Source organism: Equus caballus, chromosome 17 (genome assembly GCF_041296265.1).
Source record: "Equus caballus isolate H_3958 breed thoroughbred chromosome 17, TB-T2T, whole genome shotgun sequence".
Taxonomy (NCBI): domain Eukaryota; kingdom Metazoa; phylum Chordata; class Mammalia; order Perissodactyla; family Equidae; genus Equus; species Equus caballus.
The window spans coordinates 89262268-89288478 of record NC_091700.1 but is presented as its reverse complement, the minus strand read 5'-3'; the positions used below and the strand labels follow the sequence as shown (position 1 = coordinate 89288478).

General features: G+C 42.1%; 1 protein-coding gene across 10 annotated transcripts in view; it reads right to left on the bottom strand.

Annotated features, from left to right (window-relative positions):
- The window catches only part of CLYBL (citramalyl-CoA lyase), a 229856-nt gene that overhangs the window by 102915 nt on the left and 100730 nt on the right, over positions 1–26211 (bottom strand). For all 10 annotated transcript variants that reach the window (XR_011428067.1, XM_023621779.2, XM_023621778.2 and 7 more), the window contains one exon: positions 4878–5064. Coding sequence is in view for 9 of the 10 variants with exons in the window: in XM_023621779.2 (XP_023477547.2) it covers positions 4878–5064 (187 nt within the window). In the remaining variant the exon portion in view is untranslated. The remainder of the gene's footprint in view (positions 1–4877; positions 5065–26211) is intronic.

Sequence of the window (26211 nt, the reverse complement as noted above, 5' to 3'; positions counted from 1 at the left end):
AACCAAAAACTAGACCACATAAACTTTACAGCAAAAAGCATTGTAAGGGATAAAGAGGGTCAGTGCTAATAATAAATAGATACCAGGAGGATATAATAATTGTAAATTTGTATATACCTAATAATATAGGCTCAAACCATCAGCAGCAAAAATGAACAGATCTACTGGGAGAAACTGGCAAATCTCCACAGGAGGGTAGATTTCAACTGACCTCTCAATTATTGACATATAAAGCAGATGAAAATCAGTAAAGATTTGGATATTTGCATGATATAATTAAAAAGCTTAGTCTAATGGAAAACATATAGAACTCTGCAACTAGTAAATAGAAAATAAACATTCTTAAGCCCATATGGAACGTTTACATAAATGGCTCATGCACTAGGCCATAAACAGGATGCAACAAATTTTCAAAAATCAGCATCATTCAGATCACATTCTCTAACCATCATGCAACTAAACGAGAAGTCAGCAACAAAAGACTAAATAAAAAATCTCCCATATACCTGGAAATTTAAAAATTCTAAGTTCCTGCTACTCAACCTGTGGTCTGTGGACCACCCCTGATCGACAAACTCTGACTATGACCATGACACTAGGAGTATGAATTTCAAAACTTCTACGGCACTGGACATCGCTGCCACACTCAACAGCATTTAATTTTTCTAGCAATTCATTTCTGTTGCATTTTATGAAAAGTATCTGTCCACAATGGATTAGAAATGTTTTTAAAAATGAAACAAAGCAACAAGAAATAAAAATAACCAAGCTGGTTCCTAACTACACAGAGTTTGGGAAGACCTTTGTTTCTCATGGCTAAAGCAAGAGATCAGTGGAAGTTAAAAATAATTAGAACCAGGGGCCGGCCCCACGGCTGAGCGGTTAAGTTCACACGCTCCGTGTGTGTTGAGCAGGGTTTCACCGGTCCAGATCCTGGGCGCAGACATGGCACCGCTCATCAAGCCTCCTGCTTACCATGGTGCCTGGTTGAGTAGGTATTCAATATTTCTTTAAATATTGAACATTTAAACTTACTTTCTAAACTTAAGTATTAAATTAATTTAAATATGTATTTAAATATTTCTCAGTTAAAATAGCAGCCCTGGAATCCTGCCTCTATTTACTCCATTCCTACCTTCTTGACCTCACCCTGTGTCATGGAGATTCACCAGAAATCTGTGCATTACCTGGCTTATTTTCACTGTGTCCCAGCAAGGAATGGCTTAGACAATCCGGCATCTCCTCATGAATTTAACAATGAAAAGTAGTAGATAAGAGGGGAGTGGAGGCAGTCTTTTCATCATCCATGCTTGGGAAGGTGAGCTGGTAGTGCCATCCTTGACATGAAGGAGCTACTTAAACACAAATTGGATTAGCAGGACAGGATTAGAGCCTGCTGGAAGGTATTATATACTTATAAACTGCTTTATGGAGACTCCTATTGTTTTCATTACAAGCCCATACTCCACAGAGTCAATCAAATGAAATACTGGATTAATATATTAATAAAAAAGAAACAAAATGAAACATAAAGTGACTAAGTATTAACAATGCTAAGAAAGTTGAATTAGGCAAGAGAAGTTCAGTTTAGCAAAACTATAACTGTATAATCTGAAATGAGAGTTTTAATATGAATTTCTTCTTAGGAAGAAATAAACTCACCTAAAAATAGTCTCTATTTACTCCATCAAAAGGAATAATATTCAAATAAGAAACCTAATTAAGAGGTGACTTCAAGAAAGAAAAAAGAGGGCAGAGCCAGTGGTGTAGTGGTTAAGTTTGTATGCTCCAGTTTGGTGGCCCGGGGTTCTCAGGTTCAGATCCTGGGCGCAGACCTACACACTGCTCATCATGCCATGCTGTGGTGGCATCCCACATACAAAATAGGGGAAGGTTGACCCAGATGTTAGCTCAGAAACAATCTTCCTCAAGCAAAAAAGAGGAAGGTTGGCAATAGATGTTACCTCAGGGCCAATCTTCCTCACACACACACACAAAAAGACTATAAGCAATTTCCTCTGGACATTTCAAATGAATTGAAGTCCCAGGACACTACAGATGTGAATATGGAGCTCCTGTCAGTAATCTTCAAGAAACCATGCAGTACACAAAAATGACAATGGATAAAAGAAACCAAGGCATTAACTATCAAAGAAACAGGAAAAAGGTGAATTATGGAATATGTTGACAGGTGAACTTGAGGCTAATTTCTGGAAAAAATTCTAGGAGACTCAAATCTCCTTGGTTCTGCCATTAAATGGCATTGTGACCTTGGACATATTTCAAAACTTTGCTGTAAGGATTAAATGAGACAATATATGTAAAACATTTAATATAGCATCTGTTACATAGAAAACTCTCCGTAAATGGTAGCTATTACCATTTCTGTATCTCCAGAACTTCAAAAGAAGGTGGCAACAACTAGGTACTGATATGGATTCATCCAGATTAAGTCTCATTTACCTAACCTCAATTTTCTAGCAAGGTAGAGGTGCCGGGGGAGAAGGTATTTCTAGACAAGTCGATGGGGAAGGTATCTTCATTTTGAAACTGCATTAGATAAAAACCTCTTATAACATCCTTGTGAAAAGAGTGGATTCCAGGAGAGTTAGTGGTTGAATGACCACATTTGTAGTATTGATTCATGAATTTGACTTATCCGTGCCTCAGTTTCCTTACTGTAGAAGGACTATAAGAACAGTACCTCCCTAGGTTGTTACACAAATTAAAGCCCTTACAACAGTGCCTGGCATTTAGTCAGTGCCATATAAATGTTTGTTAACTAAACTTGAACAGAAGTTTCTAGTGGCATGCTTGTGCAGCAGTTGGCTCTGACCTCTTCAACATTTCCATCAGAAACTTGTTAAATTTTCATATGGTGTGCTGATGAAATTCTCAGATGGTATAAATGCTGGATGATGAAATCAAAATCCAAAAATACCTTGACAGGGTAGGCCTATGAAATGAAAGATATGAGATGAAGTTAAGTTCTGGATAGAGATTCTAAGGAAAAAAGAAAAAAATTTTTTTTACAAGTACTAGCCTGGCTTGCCAGAACTTTCTGTGGATAAAAAAGGGACGTTTAGTTGACGCCAAGCTCAGCATGCATAAAACAGTGTGCGAAATTCAGCTGTATTAAGAGAACTGGAGTGTTTTGATGAAGACACTGTCTGGACATAGACTCCAAGTTGGCAGACACAGCTTGCCCATGGTGACCTCTTCTCTCCCCTTCCCCTCCTTAGGTTCCTCTTAAGTAGTGGCTCCAGGTATAAGGATGGGCTTCAGAACACAGAATAAAAGTAAAGAAATGTGAGGCAGGAATGGACCATATTTCCAGCTCATCTGGATGGCAGGAAACATCCTAAGGTGGGTGTGGGGAGATAGCCTCAAGATTTGTCAAGAAATATAATTAGAAGTTTATCAGGGCACCTAATGGTTCACTGTGCTACATGCTAAAATAAATTCCCCTTTAATCATGATTACTACAAGATTTCTCTAGTCTAGTTCCTATAGGAAATCAAGCTACTCCCAGGCATTTTATCAAACTTTTTCTTTATAATAATCCCTGTCCCCGACAAAAGGAGATTTTGTTATCCCACAGTATAGATAAGAAATTGAGGCAAGGAAGTACAGTGAATTGCCCTGGGTCACAGAGAACTGGAATTACAATTCAGTATCTAATCTTAGAGTGCACTACATGAGTTTTGGAAGGCGGCATACTGGAATCACATTGCATCCTTCAAGAAAAGGCCTATTTACCTTAATCTCTGGGAGACAGAAGATTAATCGTAACTTCCTTGGTACATGCCAAAGATGTTGAGTAGATACTTTAGATTCCACATGCATATTCTAATCCTTTCCCAAATACCTGGAAAGCCTTGATTTGACCATTAGGAAGATGCTAGAAATTAACTTTCTTTTTTAATTAAGGCAAATACTTGTTTGCTACAATCTCCAAAGAAAGCAATTAATCAAGAAAGTTGTATAGTACAACCATGCTATTTCAGATCGCCTAGGACAAGAAATGATTCAAATAGGCATAAATCCAGAGGGTCAGCTCCTCTGTCCCCCAGCCCCACAATCCATTCACAGCCCAACCTCATTGTTGAGGGACTAGGTAGATAAAAGTTGAGTAGAAGCAGGTTTTTAACTAAAACAGTTCCATGCAAACGTAAGTTACTGTTATAATGATTTACATATTTTGCCTAATTATTGAACAAATCCACCTTCGTTATAAAAACCTGGAAAACAAAGTCAAGCAACCCAAAATGAAACAAAAAGCACCCACTATGCCACCACCCAGTAAGAACCTTTCGTAGCTGTTTACAGATTGGGTCTTTTCCCAAGCTCATTTCTTTAGTCAGGCCAAAGGCTGTAACCCTGAGGTTGTGCACGTAGTTACCCTTAATTAAGTGGGGGAAAAGGGTGACTTATCCAGAGAAAACTATCTTTCATTTTCTTGGCACTTGTGCCAGAAGAGATAAGGCCACTCCTCAATATACCTGGCAGTAAAGAAAGAAATTCCTAAGTGCATCTTATTGGTCTGAAAAATCTACACCACAATTCTAGGATTAAGTCATTTGCCCAAACCAGCAAATATCATGGCCAAAACGGATTGAGTGTCTCTTTATCTATGCACACACATAGGCACATATCCTGAAGGTCATGATTTTAAACATATTTTGATTGGATTCTTCCTTTCTCTTGGAGAAAAGAGACACATTCAGAACCTATACAAGGGCTGGGTCAAGAATATGTTAGTAATCAGCAAAAGGTGAGCATGGTAGAATCTTTCCAAATAGTGAGCAATGGTACCAGGAGAGCACCCAATTTCAATCCATTTCTTTTTCCATCCTAAAGAAAAATCATGCCGTTACCTTTTTGTTCACAGCCACACCGTCCTCACAGTCAAGCACTGCACAATCTACATTTAGGGATGGAATCTTCTGGATTTTCTTTTCATCATTTCCAGGTACATAGAGCACTGCTCTCCGGGGAATGTACTTGTGACTGGATGAGGAACTATATCCAAGCCTGGACACATCAGCTGCCAGAGATGCTTTCCTGCGGGAGACATAATTAGGTTAGTTCAGAATAGAATTTATTTACAAATTTTTGAAAAATCTCATTTTAATGCAAAATTAAAGCAGAAAATATGGATAATCTTTTTTAATTATGGCAGACCACAATCACACATAACTAGGAAAACAAGAATAAGAAAAATAACCAAGAAACAAAATATCATCTTGGCTGAGTTTTAAAAAATATATAGCATTGTTTATTGACACAAACTTCTGAGACAATAAGGAGAGTGTACCTATTTCTCCTTGGCAAAACATTTCCAGTATTAGTATATTGTCCAGATAGTATCCGCAGAGACAAAGGAAAGAAATTTATATCCAAAAGGTCCTAAATAACAATACTTTCTACAATTATATGAAAGTAAAAAGCAGGAAATAAACAATCTATGTAAACATTAGTCTACCGCCCTCTCCCTGCCAATGAGTTTTTTTAAGTAAAGAAATAAGTGATTTAAGCTCAATTTTAACAACAGACAAGCATGGTTGGCCACTTCTTAAGTGAGGAGAAAGGACAGTGAATGGGAGAAGATGATTACCAGCTCTGTAATTGTGGGCAACTTAATTGCTGGAAACTTCAGATTCTTCATCCATAAAAATAATACTCTTGCGGGGGAGGGATAATACTCATTTTGCAGGTTGTTGAGAGGATTAAGTTAAAGGAAATAATGCACGTGAAGCACTTAGCCAGAGCCTGGCAGATATTAGCTTGATGTGGTGGTGGGTGTAGCAAGAGTAGTAGCAGCTGCTGTTGTTCTTAATGGAGAAACTCTAGCCGTCAGCAGCCCCTGTCTGCCCCGAACCTCAGCTCTCTCCTTCCCTTTCCTGCTCTGTGTAGCCTCCTGTGGAAATGAGAGGAGGCAGCCAGAAACTCCTTTGGCTCACTGCAGTCCTCGCCCCCAACCTGGGCCATAGTTTGGTCTTGTGAAAACCATGTTTTAGCCCATGATATATAGTACAGGTGGGTGAAATCAACTTTCATAAGCAGGATCAGCTACATAATTTGTGGGGCCCAGGGTAAAATGAAAATGCATGGCTCCTTATTGAAAATTTATTAGGAATTTTAAGGTGGTGACAGAAGAACATCACCAAGCAGCAGACCCTCCTAAGCACAGGGCCATGTGTGACTGCACAAATCACACATCCGTGAAGCCGGCCCAGCCCATAATGGAGCTACATCTCACAAAGACCCAATTAAGGACAAGTAAAGCCCCAGCAAGCTGGGACATCCTCATGTTTTACTCCCCGAGTAAACAGCATCATTCTTTTCAAAAATATGTTAGCTGTACTTTTCGTGGAAGCTCTTTTTGGTAGTTATCCTAAGTTAATGCCATCAAGTATCTTGCATGGTTGTAACATTTTGCCATGATTAATGTGCCTTGCGACAATGTATCTCAAGAAAAATCACTATCTCTTTGGGGCCCTCCCAATTTTGCGTGGACCCCTCATTCCTTCTTGCAACCAACCTTAATAAACTCTAAAACTTGAGTCTGAGACTTATTTTTCCACAACGTAAGCATTGTGCTATGGGAGGAATGGTGAGATACAGACGGATATTTAAAGTGTATGTGTCTTACAATACATTTTATTTAACATAAAATATACTTTGGCCAGCTAATTGAAGAAAGCCTGAAATATCTGTCATCATTTTGCGTTGACTGAAAATATCTGGTTTATCTTTTAAAAAGGGAGAAAATATAAGGATGTAAGAGCAACAACCACATTTTACTTATCATTCACACTGGAAATCAGAATTTGCAACATATACGTTTCCTTAAAAATGGCAAAAATGCAATTAAAAGAGATCAAATTTTTATTTACTAGTAAATGCTTGGGGGCAAAATCACTTCTCATCAGGATTTGTTGTAAACGTGTGTCAAACCAAAGAGAGGATGAGAAGGGCTCTAGTGGATGAGCTTCAGTGGGTCCTTCCTATACTTCTCCTCTCACCTTTCCTTTTCACAATTCTCTCACAGCTTGAATGTCTGGACATCTCTGTCCCAGTGACAACCAACCTTTTTTTCATGAAAACTGAGATTTCCTTCATGTGAAATAGCTTCTGACCACCATTTTGGATCCAGCCACAGTGGTCTCTCAGCCACCCTGCTTGAATCTCAAACCTGAGCCACCCAGACATGGCTGACAGGTCATTTGTGGCACAACAAGTCACATCACCATCATATGCTAAGCACTACAGCAAATCATTCCTAGCATGTTTATATGAAGTGTAATTTTTAAAACAGATGATCATTTTTAAAAATCTTCTGCCACTGTTAAGGATGTTTCTGGTTTCACAGTCTTCTACAATCATCAAAACTTTGTTTTGCTTATATCTTCCCCTGCTCAAAAGCTGTCAACGGCTCCTCATTACCTGCAGGATTAAGTTTAGTTTCAGCTGATATTCCTTTTCTCAGCTGATATCCCACTTTTCCCACACAGTGACTATCCACCTTAGAAAAATTAGATTATGACTGTCTCCACAACGTGCCACATTCATGGCGTCCACTGTACCTCTGCTTCCGCTGTGCTTCTGATGGAAAAGTCTTTCCTCTCAGTTTATTTGAAGCTTATGGATCCTTCACGCTCAGTCCAAGGTCCACCTGACTCCAGAGCCTTTCCTGACCATTCGTCTTTAAACTCTTACAGCATTTATCACTCATAACCAAACCAGAACCAGCCAAGGATTGGTTTTGCTATTAAGGCTAAAGTTAATCAAGGTGGCACGAGCTTTCTGGAAGACCAATCGATGATACAAATCAAGAGACTGAAAAAGGTGCCTACTTTTCAACCCAGTAATTCCCAGTAATTTGACAAAATTCCTTTTGGAAGACTGAATATTTGTGTCCCCTGCAAATTCATATGTTGAAACCTAATCCTAAATGTATTTGGAGGTGGGGCCTTTGGGAGGTGATTAAGTCATGAGGGCAGAGTCCTCATGAATGGGATTAGAGCCCTTATAAAAGAAGCCCCAGAGAGCTCCCTGCCCCCTTATGCCATGTGAGGACACAGCAAAAAGACTGACATCTATAAACCAGGAAGAAAGTCCTCATCAGTCACCCAATCTGCCTTGATCTTGGACTTCCCAGCCTCCAGAGCTGTGAGAAATACATTTCTGTTGTTTATAAGCCACCCAGTCTATGGTATTCTGTTATATCAGCCCAAACAGACTAAGTCAGGAATCTATCTTGAGAGAGTAATCAGAAATAACACTAGATATACATAATATTAAGACATTAAAACAACCTTTAGGTCCAATAATAGGAGGAAATATGGTATTTATATTTAATGGAATATTATGCTATTGTTAAAAATGATGTTTATGAAAATATTTAATGTGAAGATAGTTATGACATTTTTAAACAAAGGACATAATATTATATATTAAATAACATCTCAACTTTGTAAAACAATGCAAAGAAAACTATCAACTATCTGGAAGGAAATACATCAAAATGTTATTAGGATGCCTCTGAACTGTAGAATTTGGGATTAAGATTTTTCTGCTTCTGCATACTTTTTTCCTATTTTGCACATTTGCCAGAAAGAGCATCGCTCCTCTTTTTTTTAAATTCCTTTTATAATTGCCTTAAAACAAATCAATAAAACCATTCAAAAGGCTTGGAATGGCAGCATAATATAGTGGAAATGTTAGGATGAACTATATGAGATTGCTGATATTGGGCCATTTTTGACCTACAATAATGATAATTTTATACGGTTAAACTCAATATGGTGATTAGCAGTCAGAAAATGGGATGAGAAGCAAGCAAGAAATGTCAATTTCCTCTTCAGAGAGAAGCAGCATAATAGCCACCTCATACAGGGAGAATTCACCGCAAGCCGTAAAGCAGCATGCACACACAGCACTATGATTATCACGTGTGATGCTGGTGGACACAGCCCTGCATCAGGAATCTTGTGTCCAGCTCCCTCAACTAGATCACAAGCTCTCTAAGGGAGTGGTAGTCTTACATCTCCCCAGCACTGCTCAACACAGGGCCTTGCACATAAAAGTACATAATTCCTGTCACCTTGTTACCTAATCAAAGCCAGTTCTCCAGAACTGAAGGTGTAGGACTCATCTGCGACCACACTGTCCTTATTCTTCTTGTGCAAGAGTCAAGTTTTAGTGGTGATTACAGGTAGGAGGTCATTTTTATTCCCTCTCTCCTCTGCCATCCCAGAAGCTATAACCCAACCGATGGGCTGTTGCTTCTTCTCCTGTTGATCCCCTCCTTTCTGTAAATACAGTCTACATGCTAGTTTAGGGCCTCATTAATGTTTACCTAGATGACTGTGGAAGTCTCTTATTTATCCTCACCGCCTCCACTTTGTTCTTTTGTTCATTCATTCATTCATTCAGTGAGCACAGTAAGCACCCACTGGGTGACCTGCACCTGGCCCCCGCTAGCACACCTGGCAGGTACCTTTGTGCAAATTAGAAAAAGGTGCCCCTTTGTGCCTTCCAGCAGGTAGAAGGCAAAAAGGCGCCTCCTGCTCCTGAGGCAGCATGCTTTGCTGAGTGGAGATGACCTGAAGCTCAGCCTCCACACATGCCCCTTGGTAGGCACCCCTGGTCAGGGCACACCCTGCACAACTGTATGCAGTGGCCCAGACCCATACTGTGCTGAGCACTCTGAGAAGGTGGCACAAAAGAAACAGCCCATCCCAGAAGGTCCAGGGAGGAACACCCAGAAGTATGGCCTGCAAGTGGCTCAGGAAGGCTAAAGGCCTGTACATAACGAAGTTGGAGGGGAAAAGGGAGCAAAGGAGGCAAAACGGTTTGGAATAATAAAAAGAACACTGTAGAGGGCGTTAGGGCTTCAGGTTCCGTTGTGGATTGTGAGGTCCCGGGGGCTGGGGGGTGGTCACTGGGCAGGTGGGAGGAGCCTGTTGTGGCTTTCCCCAACCTCCCTCCTCCCTGTACTGCTGGCACGTCCTCTCCTTCCCCCATCTCCGCGGCTTGAAAATTTGTTCCCTACTTGACTTGTGTTCAGCACTGACTACTGTGTATGAACAAACACAACTGCAGGAGGTGACAAGATCTAACTTATTTTATCTGACATATTTGGAGGTAGGGCCTCTTGATAGTCAACATGTAAATGTATTCAAACAATACGCAAAACAGGGGCTTAAGATGAGTTGAAAAAAATCTGGTAGCCTTATGGTGAGCTCTCTCTAAAGGGGGACTTTTTACAGATAAGATACCCCTCGGCAGGTCCAGGGGTCTTCTGGCTGGAGGGGGCCTTCTTTTGGTCTTCTCCCTTTCCTCCTCCACCTGCTGTCATTTATTAACCATTTCCATAACTAGAGGCATAGCTAGTCCCTAAGGCTGCAGAAGGCTCTCCATCTGGGATTCAATGTAACCATCATGTAGGAAGCTTTTAAAAACTGTCAAATTCGGGACCCCACCCAGGGTAGTCAAAATAAATTCACTGGTAATAGGGTCCAGGCTCAGTCTATACGTGTGTGTGTGTGTGTGTATTCTTAGCTCTCTAGGTCCTTGCAACTTAAGTGAGGGGTTGCTGTCGCCCAGCACCATTGGTCTCTTATCTGTTCTCATGGGAGAATCATCTACCACATGCGAGCTCCCGAGAAATGCAGAATCTGCCTCCCCGGCCCCGCCTCCCACCCCAATCCCACTGAATCAGAAGCTGCAAATTAACAAATCCTCAGGGGATGCTTACCACGTGAAAGTTTGAGGACTGCTGCTCTAGGATGATTCAAACTTGGGGGGATATTGGAATGTCCTGGGGAGCTTTCAAATGTGCTGATGCTAAAGCTTCAGCCGCAGAAAGTTTGATGTCATTGACCTGGGGTAAGGCCTAGGCTCTGGGACCTCTCAGAGCTCCCGAGGTGATTCTGATGCGTAGCCAAGTGGGAGAACCACTGTACTAGATGATTCCAATGTGTAGCCACTGCCCAAACGCAGGACATTTTGCTCCAACGAAAATTTCTCTCAAGTGAGTCATTTGCTATCATTAGATACCAATAGATTACATGAAAGTAATAACTGAAAATGCAGCAAAGTTGAAAAAAAATCCATGTTAAAAAAGCCAACACTCAAACTGCTTACAATTTTGAAATAGCACTTATAATTTCAAAATAAACTGATAAACTAATGTCCATTTAAGGGTCTGCAACTTGGCATGTGACTTCTAAACCCAAGGTAGTGATTTCTTAGCTGATAGCTAGTACAGAGATCTCTACTTTGGCTGCACGGTACAATCACCTGGGAAACTTAGAAAAAGAAAAAACGCCAATTAAATCAGAGTCTTGAGGTGAGTCCCAGGCACCAGCGTTTCTTTAAAGCTTCCAGGGAGACTCCAAGGTACAGCCAAGGATGAGAACCTCTGCACCAGGGTTTGCAAGTACCACCAAAGTGTCTTACAGATCCTAGGAAGGACTCCAGTCGTTGGACATTAATAGTTGCCAGAATTTAAGCCTACCATATTTAGGCAGGGGTGCTGCGTACCAATTATGCAACTTTCCATAATCAAGCGACTGGGGAATGATAATTTTGAGAGGAATGGTAGTTTCCCTTGCTTGGAAATCACGTTGCTCTGCATTCCCCACCCACTGAATCAGTAGCCATCATTACCGGGCGGGTGGGGTTGGGGTGGAGTGGACAACAAGAAGTCCTCAATGAGCGTGGAGCTTCAAACCAGATTCTTATATCAAGTCCCTAGTGAGATAATAAACTTGCCTTTGTTAACAGAAAAGGAAGTCTAACTTCCAACAGCTCGAGAGTCTGAACCTAGAATTCTCAGGAGGCAGAGTGAGAAGGGACGGAGACTTGAAGTAAAGGAATTCCCTGCCACCAGCAGGGCCAAAGCCCTTTGGATGCTGAGAGAAGGTGGGAGGAGGAGCGCACCAGTGATGAGACTTGGGGAAGATTCTGCCTGGCCCCCAACTCTTTGTCTTACACGTCTTCAGGGCAATGCAGCGAGGGAGAGAGCTCCGAGGCGAGAAAGATGGCACCCTCACTGCAACTTAGCTTCTCACAACCCGCAAGCCCTGCGGTAACAAAATGGTTGCATCAGTTGAGTTTTGCAGCAGCCAAAACTAGTGCCTTGGGGTCAGGTACTATACTGCTGAATCTTATCAACTCAGTATATTTTCCAGAGAGTCATATTTCCCCTCATTGAAGCCAATTTAACTCAAATTTACAGTTTTCATGAAAACCACACGACCATCTCGACAGATGCAGAAAAGAGCATTTGACAAAGTCTTTTAGGATAAAAACACTTAACAAACTAGATCTGATGGGACACTCCCAAACCTTGAGAAAGAAGGACTACAACGAAGGTGGTACAGACAGAATCCCAAGTTAACAAGTATCAATCAACCCAGCCTCTATTTTGCTGAGAACCATCAATGCTCACCAGTAAAGTGTCCAAACTCATGCTGTTTTGCTTTTGAAGTCATAATGAACTGATATTCCAAGAAGAACCCTGTGTATCAGACACTTTTACAAATGCTGGGCCAACTCACTGTTGGCCTATTTAGCAACTGTATTTTTATTTAGGAGAAATGTGTTCATACAGCAATTGGAATTTTAAAAATAGCAATTGGATTTTAATATTATATCGTATGTCATTTGTGTTAGGAATTTTGACAGGCTTTTCAAAACACGTCGGTGACTTGGGGAAGGGAGGGTTTGATGTCAGTCTACACAGGTCAGGAACGGGGGCCTGTTGGCTAGCTGCTGCTTTCAACCCCAGATCTGATTCTAGTAATCACTAGATAAACAGTAATCACTAGGGTTCAGATCCCTTGGAAAAGCACATAGAGAAAGGGAAGTCTCTGTAATTCTCAGGAAGGGACCACTCAGATTGTGTCAGGTGGCCAAGGCACTAAGGGGCCAGAGTCCGTGAGGAGATGGGGGGAATGTGACCACATGGAGCATGGATCATGGGGGGCTCGGGGTGTGGAGTGCCCTCTGTGTCCTGGAACCGCCCCCTGAGGTCACACTTCCTCCTCCCTAGGAAGTGAGATCTATAGGAACTTGGCATTAAGAGAATCTTCTGTCATATTCTGTGAGTAAGGACTCATAGAATCCTGCCAGCCCTGCTCTCAGGGGGCTGAGGCAGATTCCCCTCCAGGTGCCCCTCTCCTCCCATGTTAAGTCAGAGGTACCCTTTCCCCAGGCCCTCACGTCAGCAGGCACTGAGGACCTGGGGGCTCAGCACCAAACAGCTCCTGCACGAACTCTGATGGGGCAGCCAGATCAACAGGGGCTGGACTAAGACCTACTCTCCTAAGCCTGGGAGCAGGTTGGCAGGGGTGAGGGCTAGGAACCTTCAGGGCCAGCGAGGTGTGGCCCCAGCTCCCTCCCAGGACCCTTTGGGTTCTGCCTGGGTGAGGATGCCTGACCTTGCTCCTCAGGACCCTGCTGCTTGTCTGGCTCTCATGGTGGCTGGTGTAGCGCCAGCTGCTACAGCACTTCAGAGCACTCCCATTGCTTAGAAACTTCTCATCTTCTGCATTACCCCCAAGTAGTTCTTCCATGGCACCAACGCCAGGCAAAACAGGAGTCTGAATTCACCATACTCTTTGGTGATTTGGCTGCTGTAGGGGGCAGATGCTCAGCTAGGCTGGTTCTCCCTGCTATCAAGCTGCCTGCCCAGATTCCTCTCCTCTCCTCTGGCCTGGGCAGCTGAGGCTCCAGAGTGCCCTGATGCTGGGTCCCACACAAATTACAACTGATATAGACAGAAAAGAAGCCAGAGCCCAAGCAAGTGTCCAAATCCAGAGTGTTGGGTGGGCAGAGTGAGTGGAGGTCTGAGCTGATCCTCAGAGCAGCAGAAGCTCTCTGAAGCCAAGGCCGGGCAGAACATGCTGATCATGGTCCAGGGACCCTAACCGAGGACTCCACGTCTTAGCCTTGACCCTGATACCTGGCTCTAGGACACCCTTGCCTCACCCATGGATGACCCTTAGCCAGCACAGTAGGCTAGAGGGCTCAGATGGAAACAGGGAAGGCCAAGGGACTTCCAAGTGTGTTCCCCTTGTCACATCCATGCTATCATTTCATAAACAAAAATGTTTTCATCTCGTAATCCAGGACATAATACTTTTATGGAATCATCTAAATGGCAGTCCAGATTTGACAAAGTGCAGAAAAGAACTTGATTCAGGACTTTAGAAAGTCATGACATCACTTCTTAAATGCAAAACTGAGTTAAAAAGCAATTATTACTAGGATAATAATGACTTAGATAACAAAATTAATTCTAAATTATTTTAGTAAGTTTATCAAAAGAATTTTTTAATGTATTGATCAAACTCAGTATTTATCATGTATTCATTGTAATCAAGCTCTTCACCAGTGCCTTTATAACAGGACTTAAATAATACTATGATGGTTAATTTTATGTGTCAACTGGACTGGCCCATGGGGTGCCTAGGCATTTGGTCAAACATTATTCCGGGTGTGTCTGTGAAGATGTTTCTGGATAAGATTAACATTTGAACAGGTAGACTGAGTAAAGCAGATTGCCCTCCCTAATGTGGGTGGGCCCCACCCAATCAGGTGAAGGGCTGAACAGAACAAAAGGCTGACACTCCCCCAAAGAAAAGGTTACTCCTCCTGCCTGATGTCATCCAGCTAGGACTGGGTTTCTTCCCTGCCTTTGAACTCAGACTAAACATCAGTTCTTCCTGTGTCTCGAGCCTGTTGGCCTTTGGACTGGAACTACAGCATTGGCTTTCCTAGATCTCCTACTTGCTGACTACAGATTTTAGAAGTTGTCAGCCTCCTTAATCACATAAACCAGGACACATACATGCACATATACACAGGTATATCCTATTGGTTCTGTTTCTCTGGAGACCCCTAAGACTGCTCCTATACATTACTAACTAGATAGTTAACATACATCCAGTGTTAAACAGGAGCCCAGCAGTGTGCTTTCCACACACCTCCACCCTCCATCTCCCCATCCTGGCCCAAAACCCCATCATCTTATTCCCGACTGGTTTCCCGGGTCCTTTCCGTCTCTCTCCAGTCCCCTCCCCAGCCCACAGCCAGGGTGGACCTTTACAACTGTAAATGGGATCATGATACTCCTCTGTTTGAGACCCTTTAACGGCTTTTGGATGTTCACACATTAAAACTCAAACGCCTCACCCTAGCTGACAATGCCCTGGCCACCCTGGCCTGCCCGTCCCCCTCTACTATACCCTTAGTCACAGGGATCTGCCCCCAGTTCCCTGAACATGCCACATTCTTCCTTCCTGCCTCAGGACCTTCCCACATGCTATCCTCTCTCTCTGGAAGGTTCTTCTCCTGGATCTTAGCACGTCTGGTTCTCTCTCATCCTTCAAGTCTAAATGTCACCTACTCAGCGAGAGCTTCCCCAATCCCTTTATCTGAATTGACCTCCTCCTGTGATTCTTTACTCCAGAATCCTGTCCATTCCCTTCATAGACTTTCCCTTTTTGAAATAAAGTCAATATTGGCCTGTTGACTTGTTTATTGTCTTTCTTCCACAAGACTGAGAGAATTTTTCCATTTGAGCTATCCCAGACAGGAACATCCTTCCTATCTGGTAGGGTCTTGGTAGGAGTAGAGACCCAAGGGTCCTTAAAAGCTAGGGTGACAACACATGGCATAGAGTGGTCACTGAGATGCTGCAGACGGGCCTCTGAGCCTTAAGGGAGTGAGATGGTGGAGGGCAGTGCAAACTTCCCGGTGCCAGTGGTTACAAAGCAGGGAGGTGGCCACAGTGAGTGCCCAGGGATGGCAGTGCCACGGGCAGTAAAGCTGGATACAGCAGGAGAGGGTGTCCTGTCCGGACTGTCTTCTGGCCTGACTCTGGCTGTGTTCTTAAGTGTTCGCATTTATCACTGCCCATTTTCCAAGCCCCTCTCCAGCCAGCCCATGCCCCTCCCAGAAATTCCCTTTCTGCCAGTCAGCCCCAGCTAGTGTCAGTCATGTGAAACTCCACACCCTGGTGCACAGGCTCCCAGTGAGCAGGCACCTGGCCTGCATTGCTCGTGGCTGCACGTGTGGCCCTCAGCACTGTGCCTGGCACAGAGAGGGACTTGGATGTGTAAGCTGAATGAAGGAAAGAATGAACTTGGGGCTAGATGGGTGGTGGGCTGGGAAACGTTCAAGGAGAGAGAGTCACAAATTTCCATTAGCCTCTGTCCCTAGGGGGGCTAAAAAGGACGGCAGGCGTGATCATTGTAATGTTTTTCACTGACTCCACCAAACAGTCTTCCCAAAGGGTTGGACTAATTCATACTCCCAGCAGCAGTGCATGAGCGTGCTTAGTCTGCCACGTGCTCATCCACTGCCCTTTACATTTTCTAAATCAGGGTTCTAGACATTTAAGGAAAAGAGGTGTGAGGGAGTGAGTGAAGGTGGCCGTGGAAAGGAGCTGGAGATGTGAAGCCTGGGAGTTTTATAACAGCCTCATTTGAGCAATGATGAAGCATTCTACGGATTGTGTGAATCCTTCAGGATCAGCATTCCTCACCTTGAGCTGACCTATAGTCTATCATTTTATCCCCCTGCCACGTCAAGTATTTTTTTTATTGTGGTAAAATATACGTAACATAAAATTTACCATTTTAACCATTCTTAAGCATGCAATTCGGCAGCATTAAGTACAGTCACATTGTTGTGTAACCATCACCACCAGCATCTCTAGAACTTCTCATCTTCCCAAACTGAAACTCCATGCCCATTAAATAATAACTCCCCATCCCCCCTATCCGCAGCCCCTGGCAACCACCCTTCCACTTTCTGTCTCTATGAACTGGACTACTCCAGGTACCTCAAAGAAGTGGAATCATACAATATTTGTCCCTTTGTGACTGCCTTATTTCACTGAGAATGATGTCCTCAAGGTTCATCCATGTTGTAGCACACTTCAGAATTTCCTTCCTTTTTAAGGCTGAATAATACTCTATTGTATGTATACACCACATTTTGTTCATCCATTCATCTGTTGATGGACATTTGGGTCATTTCCCCCTCTGGACGATTGTGAATAATGCTATTATGAACACTGGTGTACAAATATCTGTTTTAGCCTCTGCCTTCAATGCCTTTGGGTGTATACCCAGAAGTGGAATTGCTGGATCATATGTAATTCTATATTCAATTTTTTGAGGAACAATCACACTGCTTTCCACAGTGGCCATATCGCTTTACACTTCCACTCAAATATTATTTTAAAATATTTTATGCTGCTTTCAAGTCCCGTTATGACTGAAGGGGTATTTTGGGACCAGAAAGAAGCATCATCTTCTATGTGCCCTTGCCTTTTAGAAATTTCCTCCACAAATTCTAATAAATTTTCATAAATTCTCATCTCTTCATAAACATAAGAAATAATAAGAAAACAAATAAAGTATCATTTTAAAATAAGACATCAATAAATTTCCATTTAGGATACCACACAGAAATGATATGGCCCTTTAAGTTCTTTTAAAGAGATTTTGACTCTAAGTGCCGGTAAAGGTTGAAAATAAAAATTTCTTATGGAAAAGTTCATGTAAATCCACAGCTGTATGTGAGATTCTTGATGGGGTCATTTATTTGGGGCTGTATCTTCAGTCTTTTGAGGGGGTTGGAGGGGTGTGACTATGCTCTGTTTTTGCCTCTTCTAAGGTTACATACTGAGGAAAGCTGAGTTCTATGTTGCATGGCCCACAGGTCTGACCTTGCACGACGGTTCTGATGCTTATGGAAGAATCTCTACAACTAGAGTGAAGATAAGATAAGAGCCCACTCAGTGACCCTTTCCTACCCCCACCAAGAGACAGTAAACTCACCTACAAATTTCAACCACACTTACAACTATTAATAACTAGTTATTTATGCCAGCAAATACAGAATTGAGGCCTGCTTATGTTCTCACTTTGCTCAGTTCCCAAGTGCCCGGAGATTCCTTCCCTATTTTGAAGAACTATGTTTCAGTTACCATGGCAACAGTGCATGGAGAAGGGGGGAGCTTTCCCTGAGCACGAGAGCAAAAGAACAGCTTTTTGTCCTCCCACTGGCAGAACAGGGCCATTCGTGAGATTAGCATGTGGTGCAAACACAAATAAGCGTGCAGCCCGCTTCAGAAAAGCCAAGAAGACATTTTCAGGGCAAACTCTCTCATGAAGCAATTATATCACACCGTAATCAAGTGCTCCATTTTGTACTGAAATGAAGAAATAGTCTTTTGTGTCCAAAGCAGACTCACATAGCGGTTTGTGGTCCACTGTGAGTTCACTTCTAAGGAAGATCCCAGGGCATAGGATGGGGGACCCACAGACCATGGGCCAGCCTCTCAGCCATTGTGGGGTGCCATATACGAGGAGGTACATTAGCGAGAGACTTAGCTCCTGGCCTATCCTTGCCATGGAAACCCCAGGAAAAGGGGTGGGCATCGGGCAAAGGACAGATTTAGTAAAGTAGGAAAAAAAGCAGAATCTTTATTTTTGCCCAGTTTGGTAAAGTTTGTGTCACGCTGTCTCAGTGCAGATCCCTGCTTCCTCAGACCATCAGAATAGCAAGGGGCAAACCAAGTGAGCCCAGCGATGGAGGTCTTTTTCCACACAGAATGAGAAAGCAAACACACACCCATGTCAAAAATTAAAGTTACCCATTATGCTCAGTGAAACAAGCCAGACACAAAAGGACAAATACTGTATGATTCCACTTCTGGGAGGTTCCTAGAGTGGTCAATGCATTGAGACAGGAAGCAAAATGGTGGTGGGGCGGGGTGGGATGGGGAGTTAGTGTTTAATAGGTACAAAGTTTCAGTTTGGGAAGATGAAAAAGTTCTGGAGATGGATGGTGGTGATGGTTGCACAACAATGAGAATGTACTTAATGCCACTGAACAGTACACTTTAAAATAGTTAAAACGATAAATTGTATATTATGTGTATTTTACCACGATGAAAAAAATTAAAGTTACAAAATGTCTTCCTTGTCATATCTATACTACCGTTTCATAAACGCAAATGTATTGATCAAATTCAGTACGGATCATGCATCCAATAAACACTGAGTCCAACAGGAGCTGGCCCTTGCTCAGTAAGGGCTATGGGGTGACAAACATGGACAAGAAGCTGTGTGCCCACAGATCCCCACTGTCGCCCAGGAGTCCACTTGGTATGGCTCCAGAACTCTAGTTCTCCAGATAGGCACATGGCTTTTATGTGGGGTAAGTGTCAGGAATGGGGAAATCCCATACAAGTGTGTGACCATTAATGGGTCCCAAAGAAGAGGGCAAGCTTTCCATGAAAACAGAGATCTATGTTTATATCCCACATGGGTTAGTCTTTATTAATGAATGTGGCAGTGGCACCATTCAGAGATTTACCCCAAGGCACCTGGGCACCTGGTAGCACATCTGAGGAGGAAGAGGTGGATGGGAGAGAGGGTATGTGAGAGGAGGAGACGGAGAGGAAGAGAATGGGGAAGAGGAAAGTAGGGAGGAGAAGGGATGGGTCCTGGAGGGAAAGCCAGGGAAGATAAGAAAGTGGGAGGCTAAAAGGACGGGGAAGGTGATGGCTCAGAAGGGAGTGTGGGGGAGGGCAGGGAGAGGAGCTTTGTTTTTCCACAAAGCTCCTTGTGTTGTGTTGAAGAGAGGATGACAATAGAGCATGTCCCTCTTATTGGCTAATCCTACTTTCCTGATCTACTTCTGGTGAGAGAAGGAGGAGCACAAGTTTTATCTGAACGGAAAACTGGAGGGTTTTTTTTCTTGGAGTGACACTGAGGTCAAGAGGAAAACCCGCGCTCCCTCACTGAACACGTTTAAGAACACAATGCGATTAGCATCCTTCTGTTTCTGCACTGCTTCTACCCAGGGATCCCGGAAACACAAAGCAGCCTAAGGATGTTGTTCATTAATAGTTAACCGTTGATGTTGCTGAGAACTTGGTCCAGGAATGATGCTCAGGACCCTCTACCCACAGAGATTTGATAGATGGATTTCCAGGTGTAATCCCTGCATCGGGAACTATGAGAGATAGCACCTGTCAAGCACAGAACATGGGAGCTTTCGGTCACTTGTAATTAAAACCGAAAGGACGTGACATCTGACTTCCCTTTGCCTCCATACAGATGATTCGGGACTTTGGATGGTGAAACTCTGAGAGTAAGGAATCAAGAGAGTACTTGTTCCATTCCTGGCCAAAGGTGAACATGCAGAGCGCAGCCTTCTGTTTAGATTGCTCATTGTTGGCATTCCTAAGAAGATCTGATTCTAGAACCAGTTGCAGAAAAGACAATATTTAGTGATGTATTAAAATAGCCAGTGGAGAGAATAGGAAATATTAATACCATAGCACCACCAGAAAATTTCACGAAAACACCATTCACAAAATTTCTCCATTTAGAGATTCCATTAGTACTAGGTTATTCTATCTCAAAAAATAATAATAAATTTAAAGCTAAGATGACTATTTCCTGGCTTTTGCAGAGCTTTAGAGGTAACTGAGCAAATGTGAACTAGAAAGATCAATTTCTCCTTAACTTTTTTTTTAAAGGTCATGAAAGAGGACTGTCAACCTGACAGATGTAACCATGGATTCTTTTACAGAATTCTTCAAAAGCTCAATGGCTGCTAAACGTGTCAAATTAATGCATCTCCCCCCTGACCGTGTTCTTTGATATGAAAGTAATCATGGGAGAATTTTTTTCCTCCAGAAAATGGCTCTGCAATTTTGAAAAAATAGTTTTCTCTGTATCCTAATTTATTTTTTTTTGGTAACTGTCATGAAAATGATTTGGGTTAATGGTATCCCTGTTTTCTTGCTAGATTCTCTCAAAAATTCCTTTCAAGTGTCAATCCGAGTGAAATGAGGCTAAAATGTTACATAGCTTAGAATTTTGATATTTTGTTAGCCATAGACCTTTGATTATCCTGATTTGTAGATTTTGGGAGGATTTAACATTGATCTCTCTCTAGCGCTGAATAATTTTTAGAAAAAACACAGTCTGAGTCTAATTGCCAGACCCACACCACACACACGAAAGCTGTGAATACAAGCTGTGATCACGAATCACGTGTACATGGCTTTGATTGTGTGGGACCCACAATAAGATTAAGATTGTTTTTTTCCTTCTTAATTATTCAGAGCTAAGTGTGATGAAAATTAAAACTAAACATATGGATGTGATCATGAAAGCTTTTTCTAACATAGTTTTAGGGTTTTTTTAAGTCTATTTAATGTGCCATAGGCACTAATTTCTTTAAATATCTATTTAAGGCAAGACTTCCTAGAACTTGCTCTAATTTGGGGGAGCTTATGGTTTTTTTCTTAATTCAGTGCGACACTTAGCAATGCACCAGCTCAAAGTGCAAACCAGCTTCTTTTCCCTTTAAGTTCCCCCAAAACTTACTCATTAAATATGTATTGTTACTTAGTTTAAGGCAGAAAACTAAGTTTCTGGTCAAACTCAGTAACACTTTTATTGTAAATATAAAGGGAATAAAATTAAAAATTAAGAGGTGAATCCTTTCCACAAGCCATATGTCTATAATAATCTATGTTATGGTTTATTTGTGACTTGATTCACAGTTTTCTGTGATAATGGCAAGAGAGATGGAATAGTTATCCAGAAACCAAGATAACCAGACAATTTTGGGGGTTTGTCTTTGGAATGTATTAATTAATTTTAAAAGCTAATTTAATCTTATATTCCATCTTGACTAACACCGATATTTGTCTTCCTTTGGAATGTGTTAACGATATGCTAAAAGGTAGGTGGCTGGGAAGTCTGCTGGGTGACAAGGCCAGACCACTTGAGATTGAAAAGTTGTTGCAGGTTTTCATGGCACCAAATGGACAATCTCCAAATGGTTTTTCCTCTGACTCTAGTTTCAGAAATGCAAGCAGGGGACAGAGGAAGATTGAGCTACAAGTTAGGAGACCTGATACATCTGTTCTTAGACGACTGACCTCGGATTTCAGCTTCCCCCTGCCTGGCACATTTCCCAACAAGTCCTCTTTGGCACCCTGGTTCCATTCTTCCATCTCATATCTTCTTTCTTTCCATTCCCATTTGTGCCTCCTAAATCTCTCCCTGACTCCATATTTAGCCAAGCTCACATTTCTTTGCTAACTCCAAACTCCTAGATGCATTTCCAGGGAGGATTCAATTGCCATCCACTCTCTGAATTTGTCCTTACTCTGCTGGTCACTTCTGCCTTCTCCCTGGTTCTGCTCACTTAGCTTGGGTTAGGCTGGAGGACTTAGCAAAATGCTCACTCTCCATATGGGCCAACCAGCTCCCAGTTACTGTATGTGTGACTAGGTTACCCTTGCAAGATCCCTGTGACTGTAAGACAAGAGGATCTAGCAGAACTCATCATATCTAGAGGGACTATTCAAAAACCTAAAAGAGAGCAAACTGCAGTAGTTCTCCACGGCATCCAGCATTTGACAGCACAGCAAAGAAGTAAAACCTAAGAACTCAGTTTATCCCATTCCCAGCAAGAAGAGTAGACTGCAATAACAACGCAAAGGCAGGGAAAACGATAGGATATTAAATTACAAAATACCATCATTTGCATAGTAATTCCCACTAATTAAGAAAGAAAGATATAAGTTGTTTGTTATAAACACCACCAGGTCTTGAGCAAACACCAAGAGCTCACCACAGAGCCAAACCAAGCATTTGTCTAATCAGAGCCACTTTCCAAAGCGTTTTATTGGTACAGCTGCAGAGCGCACATTTTATCACACATGCTAATAATCCCAGTTATGGCGCCTACATTTTAATCATTTGTTCTGGGCTTGTTTCTCAAACAATTAGCACTAATGAATGGTCAGAATACCTCGGATCATATATGTCTAATTGCAGTCAAGAGCGGTTCTTGTCTGCATGTACATTTCAATTTACCTCTGGGGATAATGTTTGTTAATTGTATTTCTTTATACGCAAGCGAAGAAAAAGGCGGCTCAGGCAAAAAAGGGACTAAGTGTTCTCCTCTTTCCCTTTGTTCTCACAAGAAGCTAAAGTCACTTCAAGAGGCACTTAATCCCATCATCCGCGGTTACAATTGCCTTGCAGCATCAATCAAAAAGAATCTGAAGTAAAATGATGCAGCTATATTGTGTAATTAAAAGCAATTCAGGTAGTTATTGCTTGGGGCCCTTTACGGGTCCAAATACTTAAAATGGCCCTGCAGGGATCCTTAAAACTGTAGTGTGTTAAATTTGGTCAGCAACAATATCTGAAGGAAAGGGAGGAATATGCAAGAAAAAAAGAAAAAAAGCCAACACCAAATGAAAAAAAAGCCCACCACCCTCTCCTAGTGCAAACTGTACAGCAAAAGAAAAGAGAACGAAAGTGAGAAGGGCTAACCCCTCACAATTCCCAGCTACGAAATGAAATGAACAAAGAAGGAAAGGAAGGAGAAAAAAGAAAACAAACGATGTTTTCCAAATTCAACAGTCCCTATCCCGATCCAACTTTTGCACTTAAGAAAAAAAAAAATGTGTAATAATGTTGGCTGGGTCTCTTCAACATGAAATGAAACAGCCTTGTAGGATCTATACCATAAAAGTAGAGGCTATCTGAAAATTCAAACTTATTAAGAAAATACAAGGTAAATTTACGGTGTGTCTAATTCCACAGTTACTTATAAAGGCAAGATGTGGGAAGTACTCTTTAAAAGTTTGGCACAGATTTCTAAAGGGGTTTACTTAAATCATTAAAAAAAAAAATTAAGTGCTGAGGCTTCTAGGCTTCATATTTGGCTTTTTAAGCCAACAAGAGTTTAACAGTGTTTTCTGCTGTGTGCTTTTAACAAAGAGCCATCGTTGAGAGAAGGTTGGAGGTAGGCATAATTCTCTGGTTTTGATTCTTGGCTAAAATATTTTTAAGTAAAAACACAACTCCTCAACAGATGTAAGACTAGATGTTAAAATAACAATAACAATGCATATTTAAGTTTTACCATCATTTCCCCCTTTATAATAAAAAACGGGAAAGTGGGCTTCCTGTTGATTGACAAAAGAATTTCAGGAAAAAATGTTAAGTGCATGCCTGAATGGGCTACTGGATATTAAAGAATTTTTCAGGAAAGACACTAGGTTACTCCCAGGATAAGGTGCATTCTTGAAGCAGATGACGAGTGGAAATGCTCCACTCCACATTGCTAGAACAGAGCATGTCACAGCAGCAGCTATAAATACTTTCTAAGGTACTAATTATTGGCAAATGTAATTGTGGCTTGAACACTACTAAGTGTGAGCATATGAGGGTTATATGATTTGACATTCAAATCACAAAATGATTGTCAATTGAGATATCCAACAACAGTTCATTTAAACACAGAACTGCCCTCATTTTCCACACAGATATTCTAGCAATGCGAGTGCAAGAGCCTACAACTGAAAAACACAAAAGCTCTCCCGAAAAGGTTTAACCTTATATGAACTACTGATGCAAAAAGGCAGAAGGGAACCAACTGTGTTTCCATCCTTAGTAGAACCAAACTTTTAAAATTCTGTCATTTAAAAAAGATCTGCCAACCTTGTGTCTTCAACTGTATTGATCATAGTGTTAGAGATACTATATATGTATCAAATGGTTTTGTGTTGTGAATTAAGTATTTCCTAGAAGTTTAAATCTACTTGTTATTATTCAGCGCTCAGCCCATCTTCAAGCATCCATTCAAAATTGTTGGCCCTCCATGGGTGGGGGTGAGGGGCTGACATCCCCCCACTGCCATATTCTTATCACCCTTACCTTCTAGTTGCCCTGGGGAGATGACACACTGTGGGACTGAGAACAAGTGGATGACAGAAGGGCCCGAGGCTCACATAGGCTTGATTCCCTGTCTCTGCACCACCACCACCAAACTTCCCAGATAATTTATTTCATAATCAGGCATCGATGTTTGCCGGATTTTTGTGCTTTGCTGCAATTGTGCCGCTCAAGGTAAGCTACTTGAAGGCAGGAGGCTAAATGAAAAAAACTATTTTTCATCCATCAAAGTATCTGTTTCATGTCCTACAGTTTTTTTCACTAGCTTTTGGATTAAGATAGGCAGGTATTTTCTCTTAGGGAAAGGAAGTGTAAACTTTTAACAAGGGATATTTTAGGAATATCCAAAACTGAACTAAGCAATAGGGGAAAAAAAACCCAATTCATTGATAATGAATTTCAGGCAAAAGTCTGTATTGCAATCTGTCTCCTGTAACATCTTTAACACAATTCCTACTGACAGGTACTTCTCAATATCATATTTCTTTCCCCTCGCGCCCCAGGTCTCCAAGCTGCTCCCTTGTCCCTGATGCTCCCCTGGAATTCCCCAGGGACAGTGCCCACCACAGGCTGCCTGGAGCAGCCCCACAACCAGGCCCTTCAATTCCTGCCATTGATCCAGCTGTGTGCACGCTGGCTAAATGCTGCCAGGTCAAGCTGGAGAGCAGGACTTGAAAATTCAGTGCTAATTACTGTGATTACAATCTGTGTCTCAAGCAGCCAAAGCCTCCAGGAAATGTCTACAGGCGACCTGCCTCTGAATCAAAAATCTCAGTTTGAGAGATGCAGAATCTATACACGCCAACTTTCCAGCTCGTTAAGTCATAATATGGGCATCAAGTCGTTCATGATACTTTCTCTCAAAGCATATGAACTAAGGCAAGCCCAGCACATAGAATATACAAGACAGACAGAGAGGGGAAGTGGTCAAACAGGACCTAAGTAGCCGCAAAAATTGCAAACACCGGAGCCCTGCAACATGACGCTCAGAAGGCGATTTTCTTGAGATGACTTGAGACCCTCTGAACCCCGCCAGGGAGTGAGTGGGCACTTAACGAACATGCTCATCGGCATCATCGCTCTGCAAGGAGCAGGGGTAAATTTGTCATGAGAACCTTGAACCTCTTAGTACCCATGTGTGTCGTGTATTTACCACTGAGCTCCCAAAGGCACTTGTACTAGAGGCAGAGAAAGTGATTTCATAAATATATCTTATATGACATTAAAGAATCCAAAAAATGTTGATGCGAGGGAATGCTAAGATATCACTTTCCTGTGCTCATAAACGTTTCTCTACATAAATTTGAATCATTTGGGAATAGGTCGAGGAGTCAGGCATCTGGCTTGCTCTGGGGTGCATGGCTCAACTTCCTTTCTTCACAGACAACGTGCAGATAGG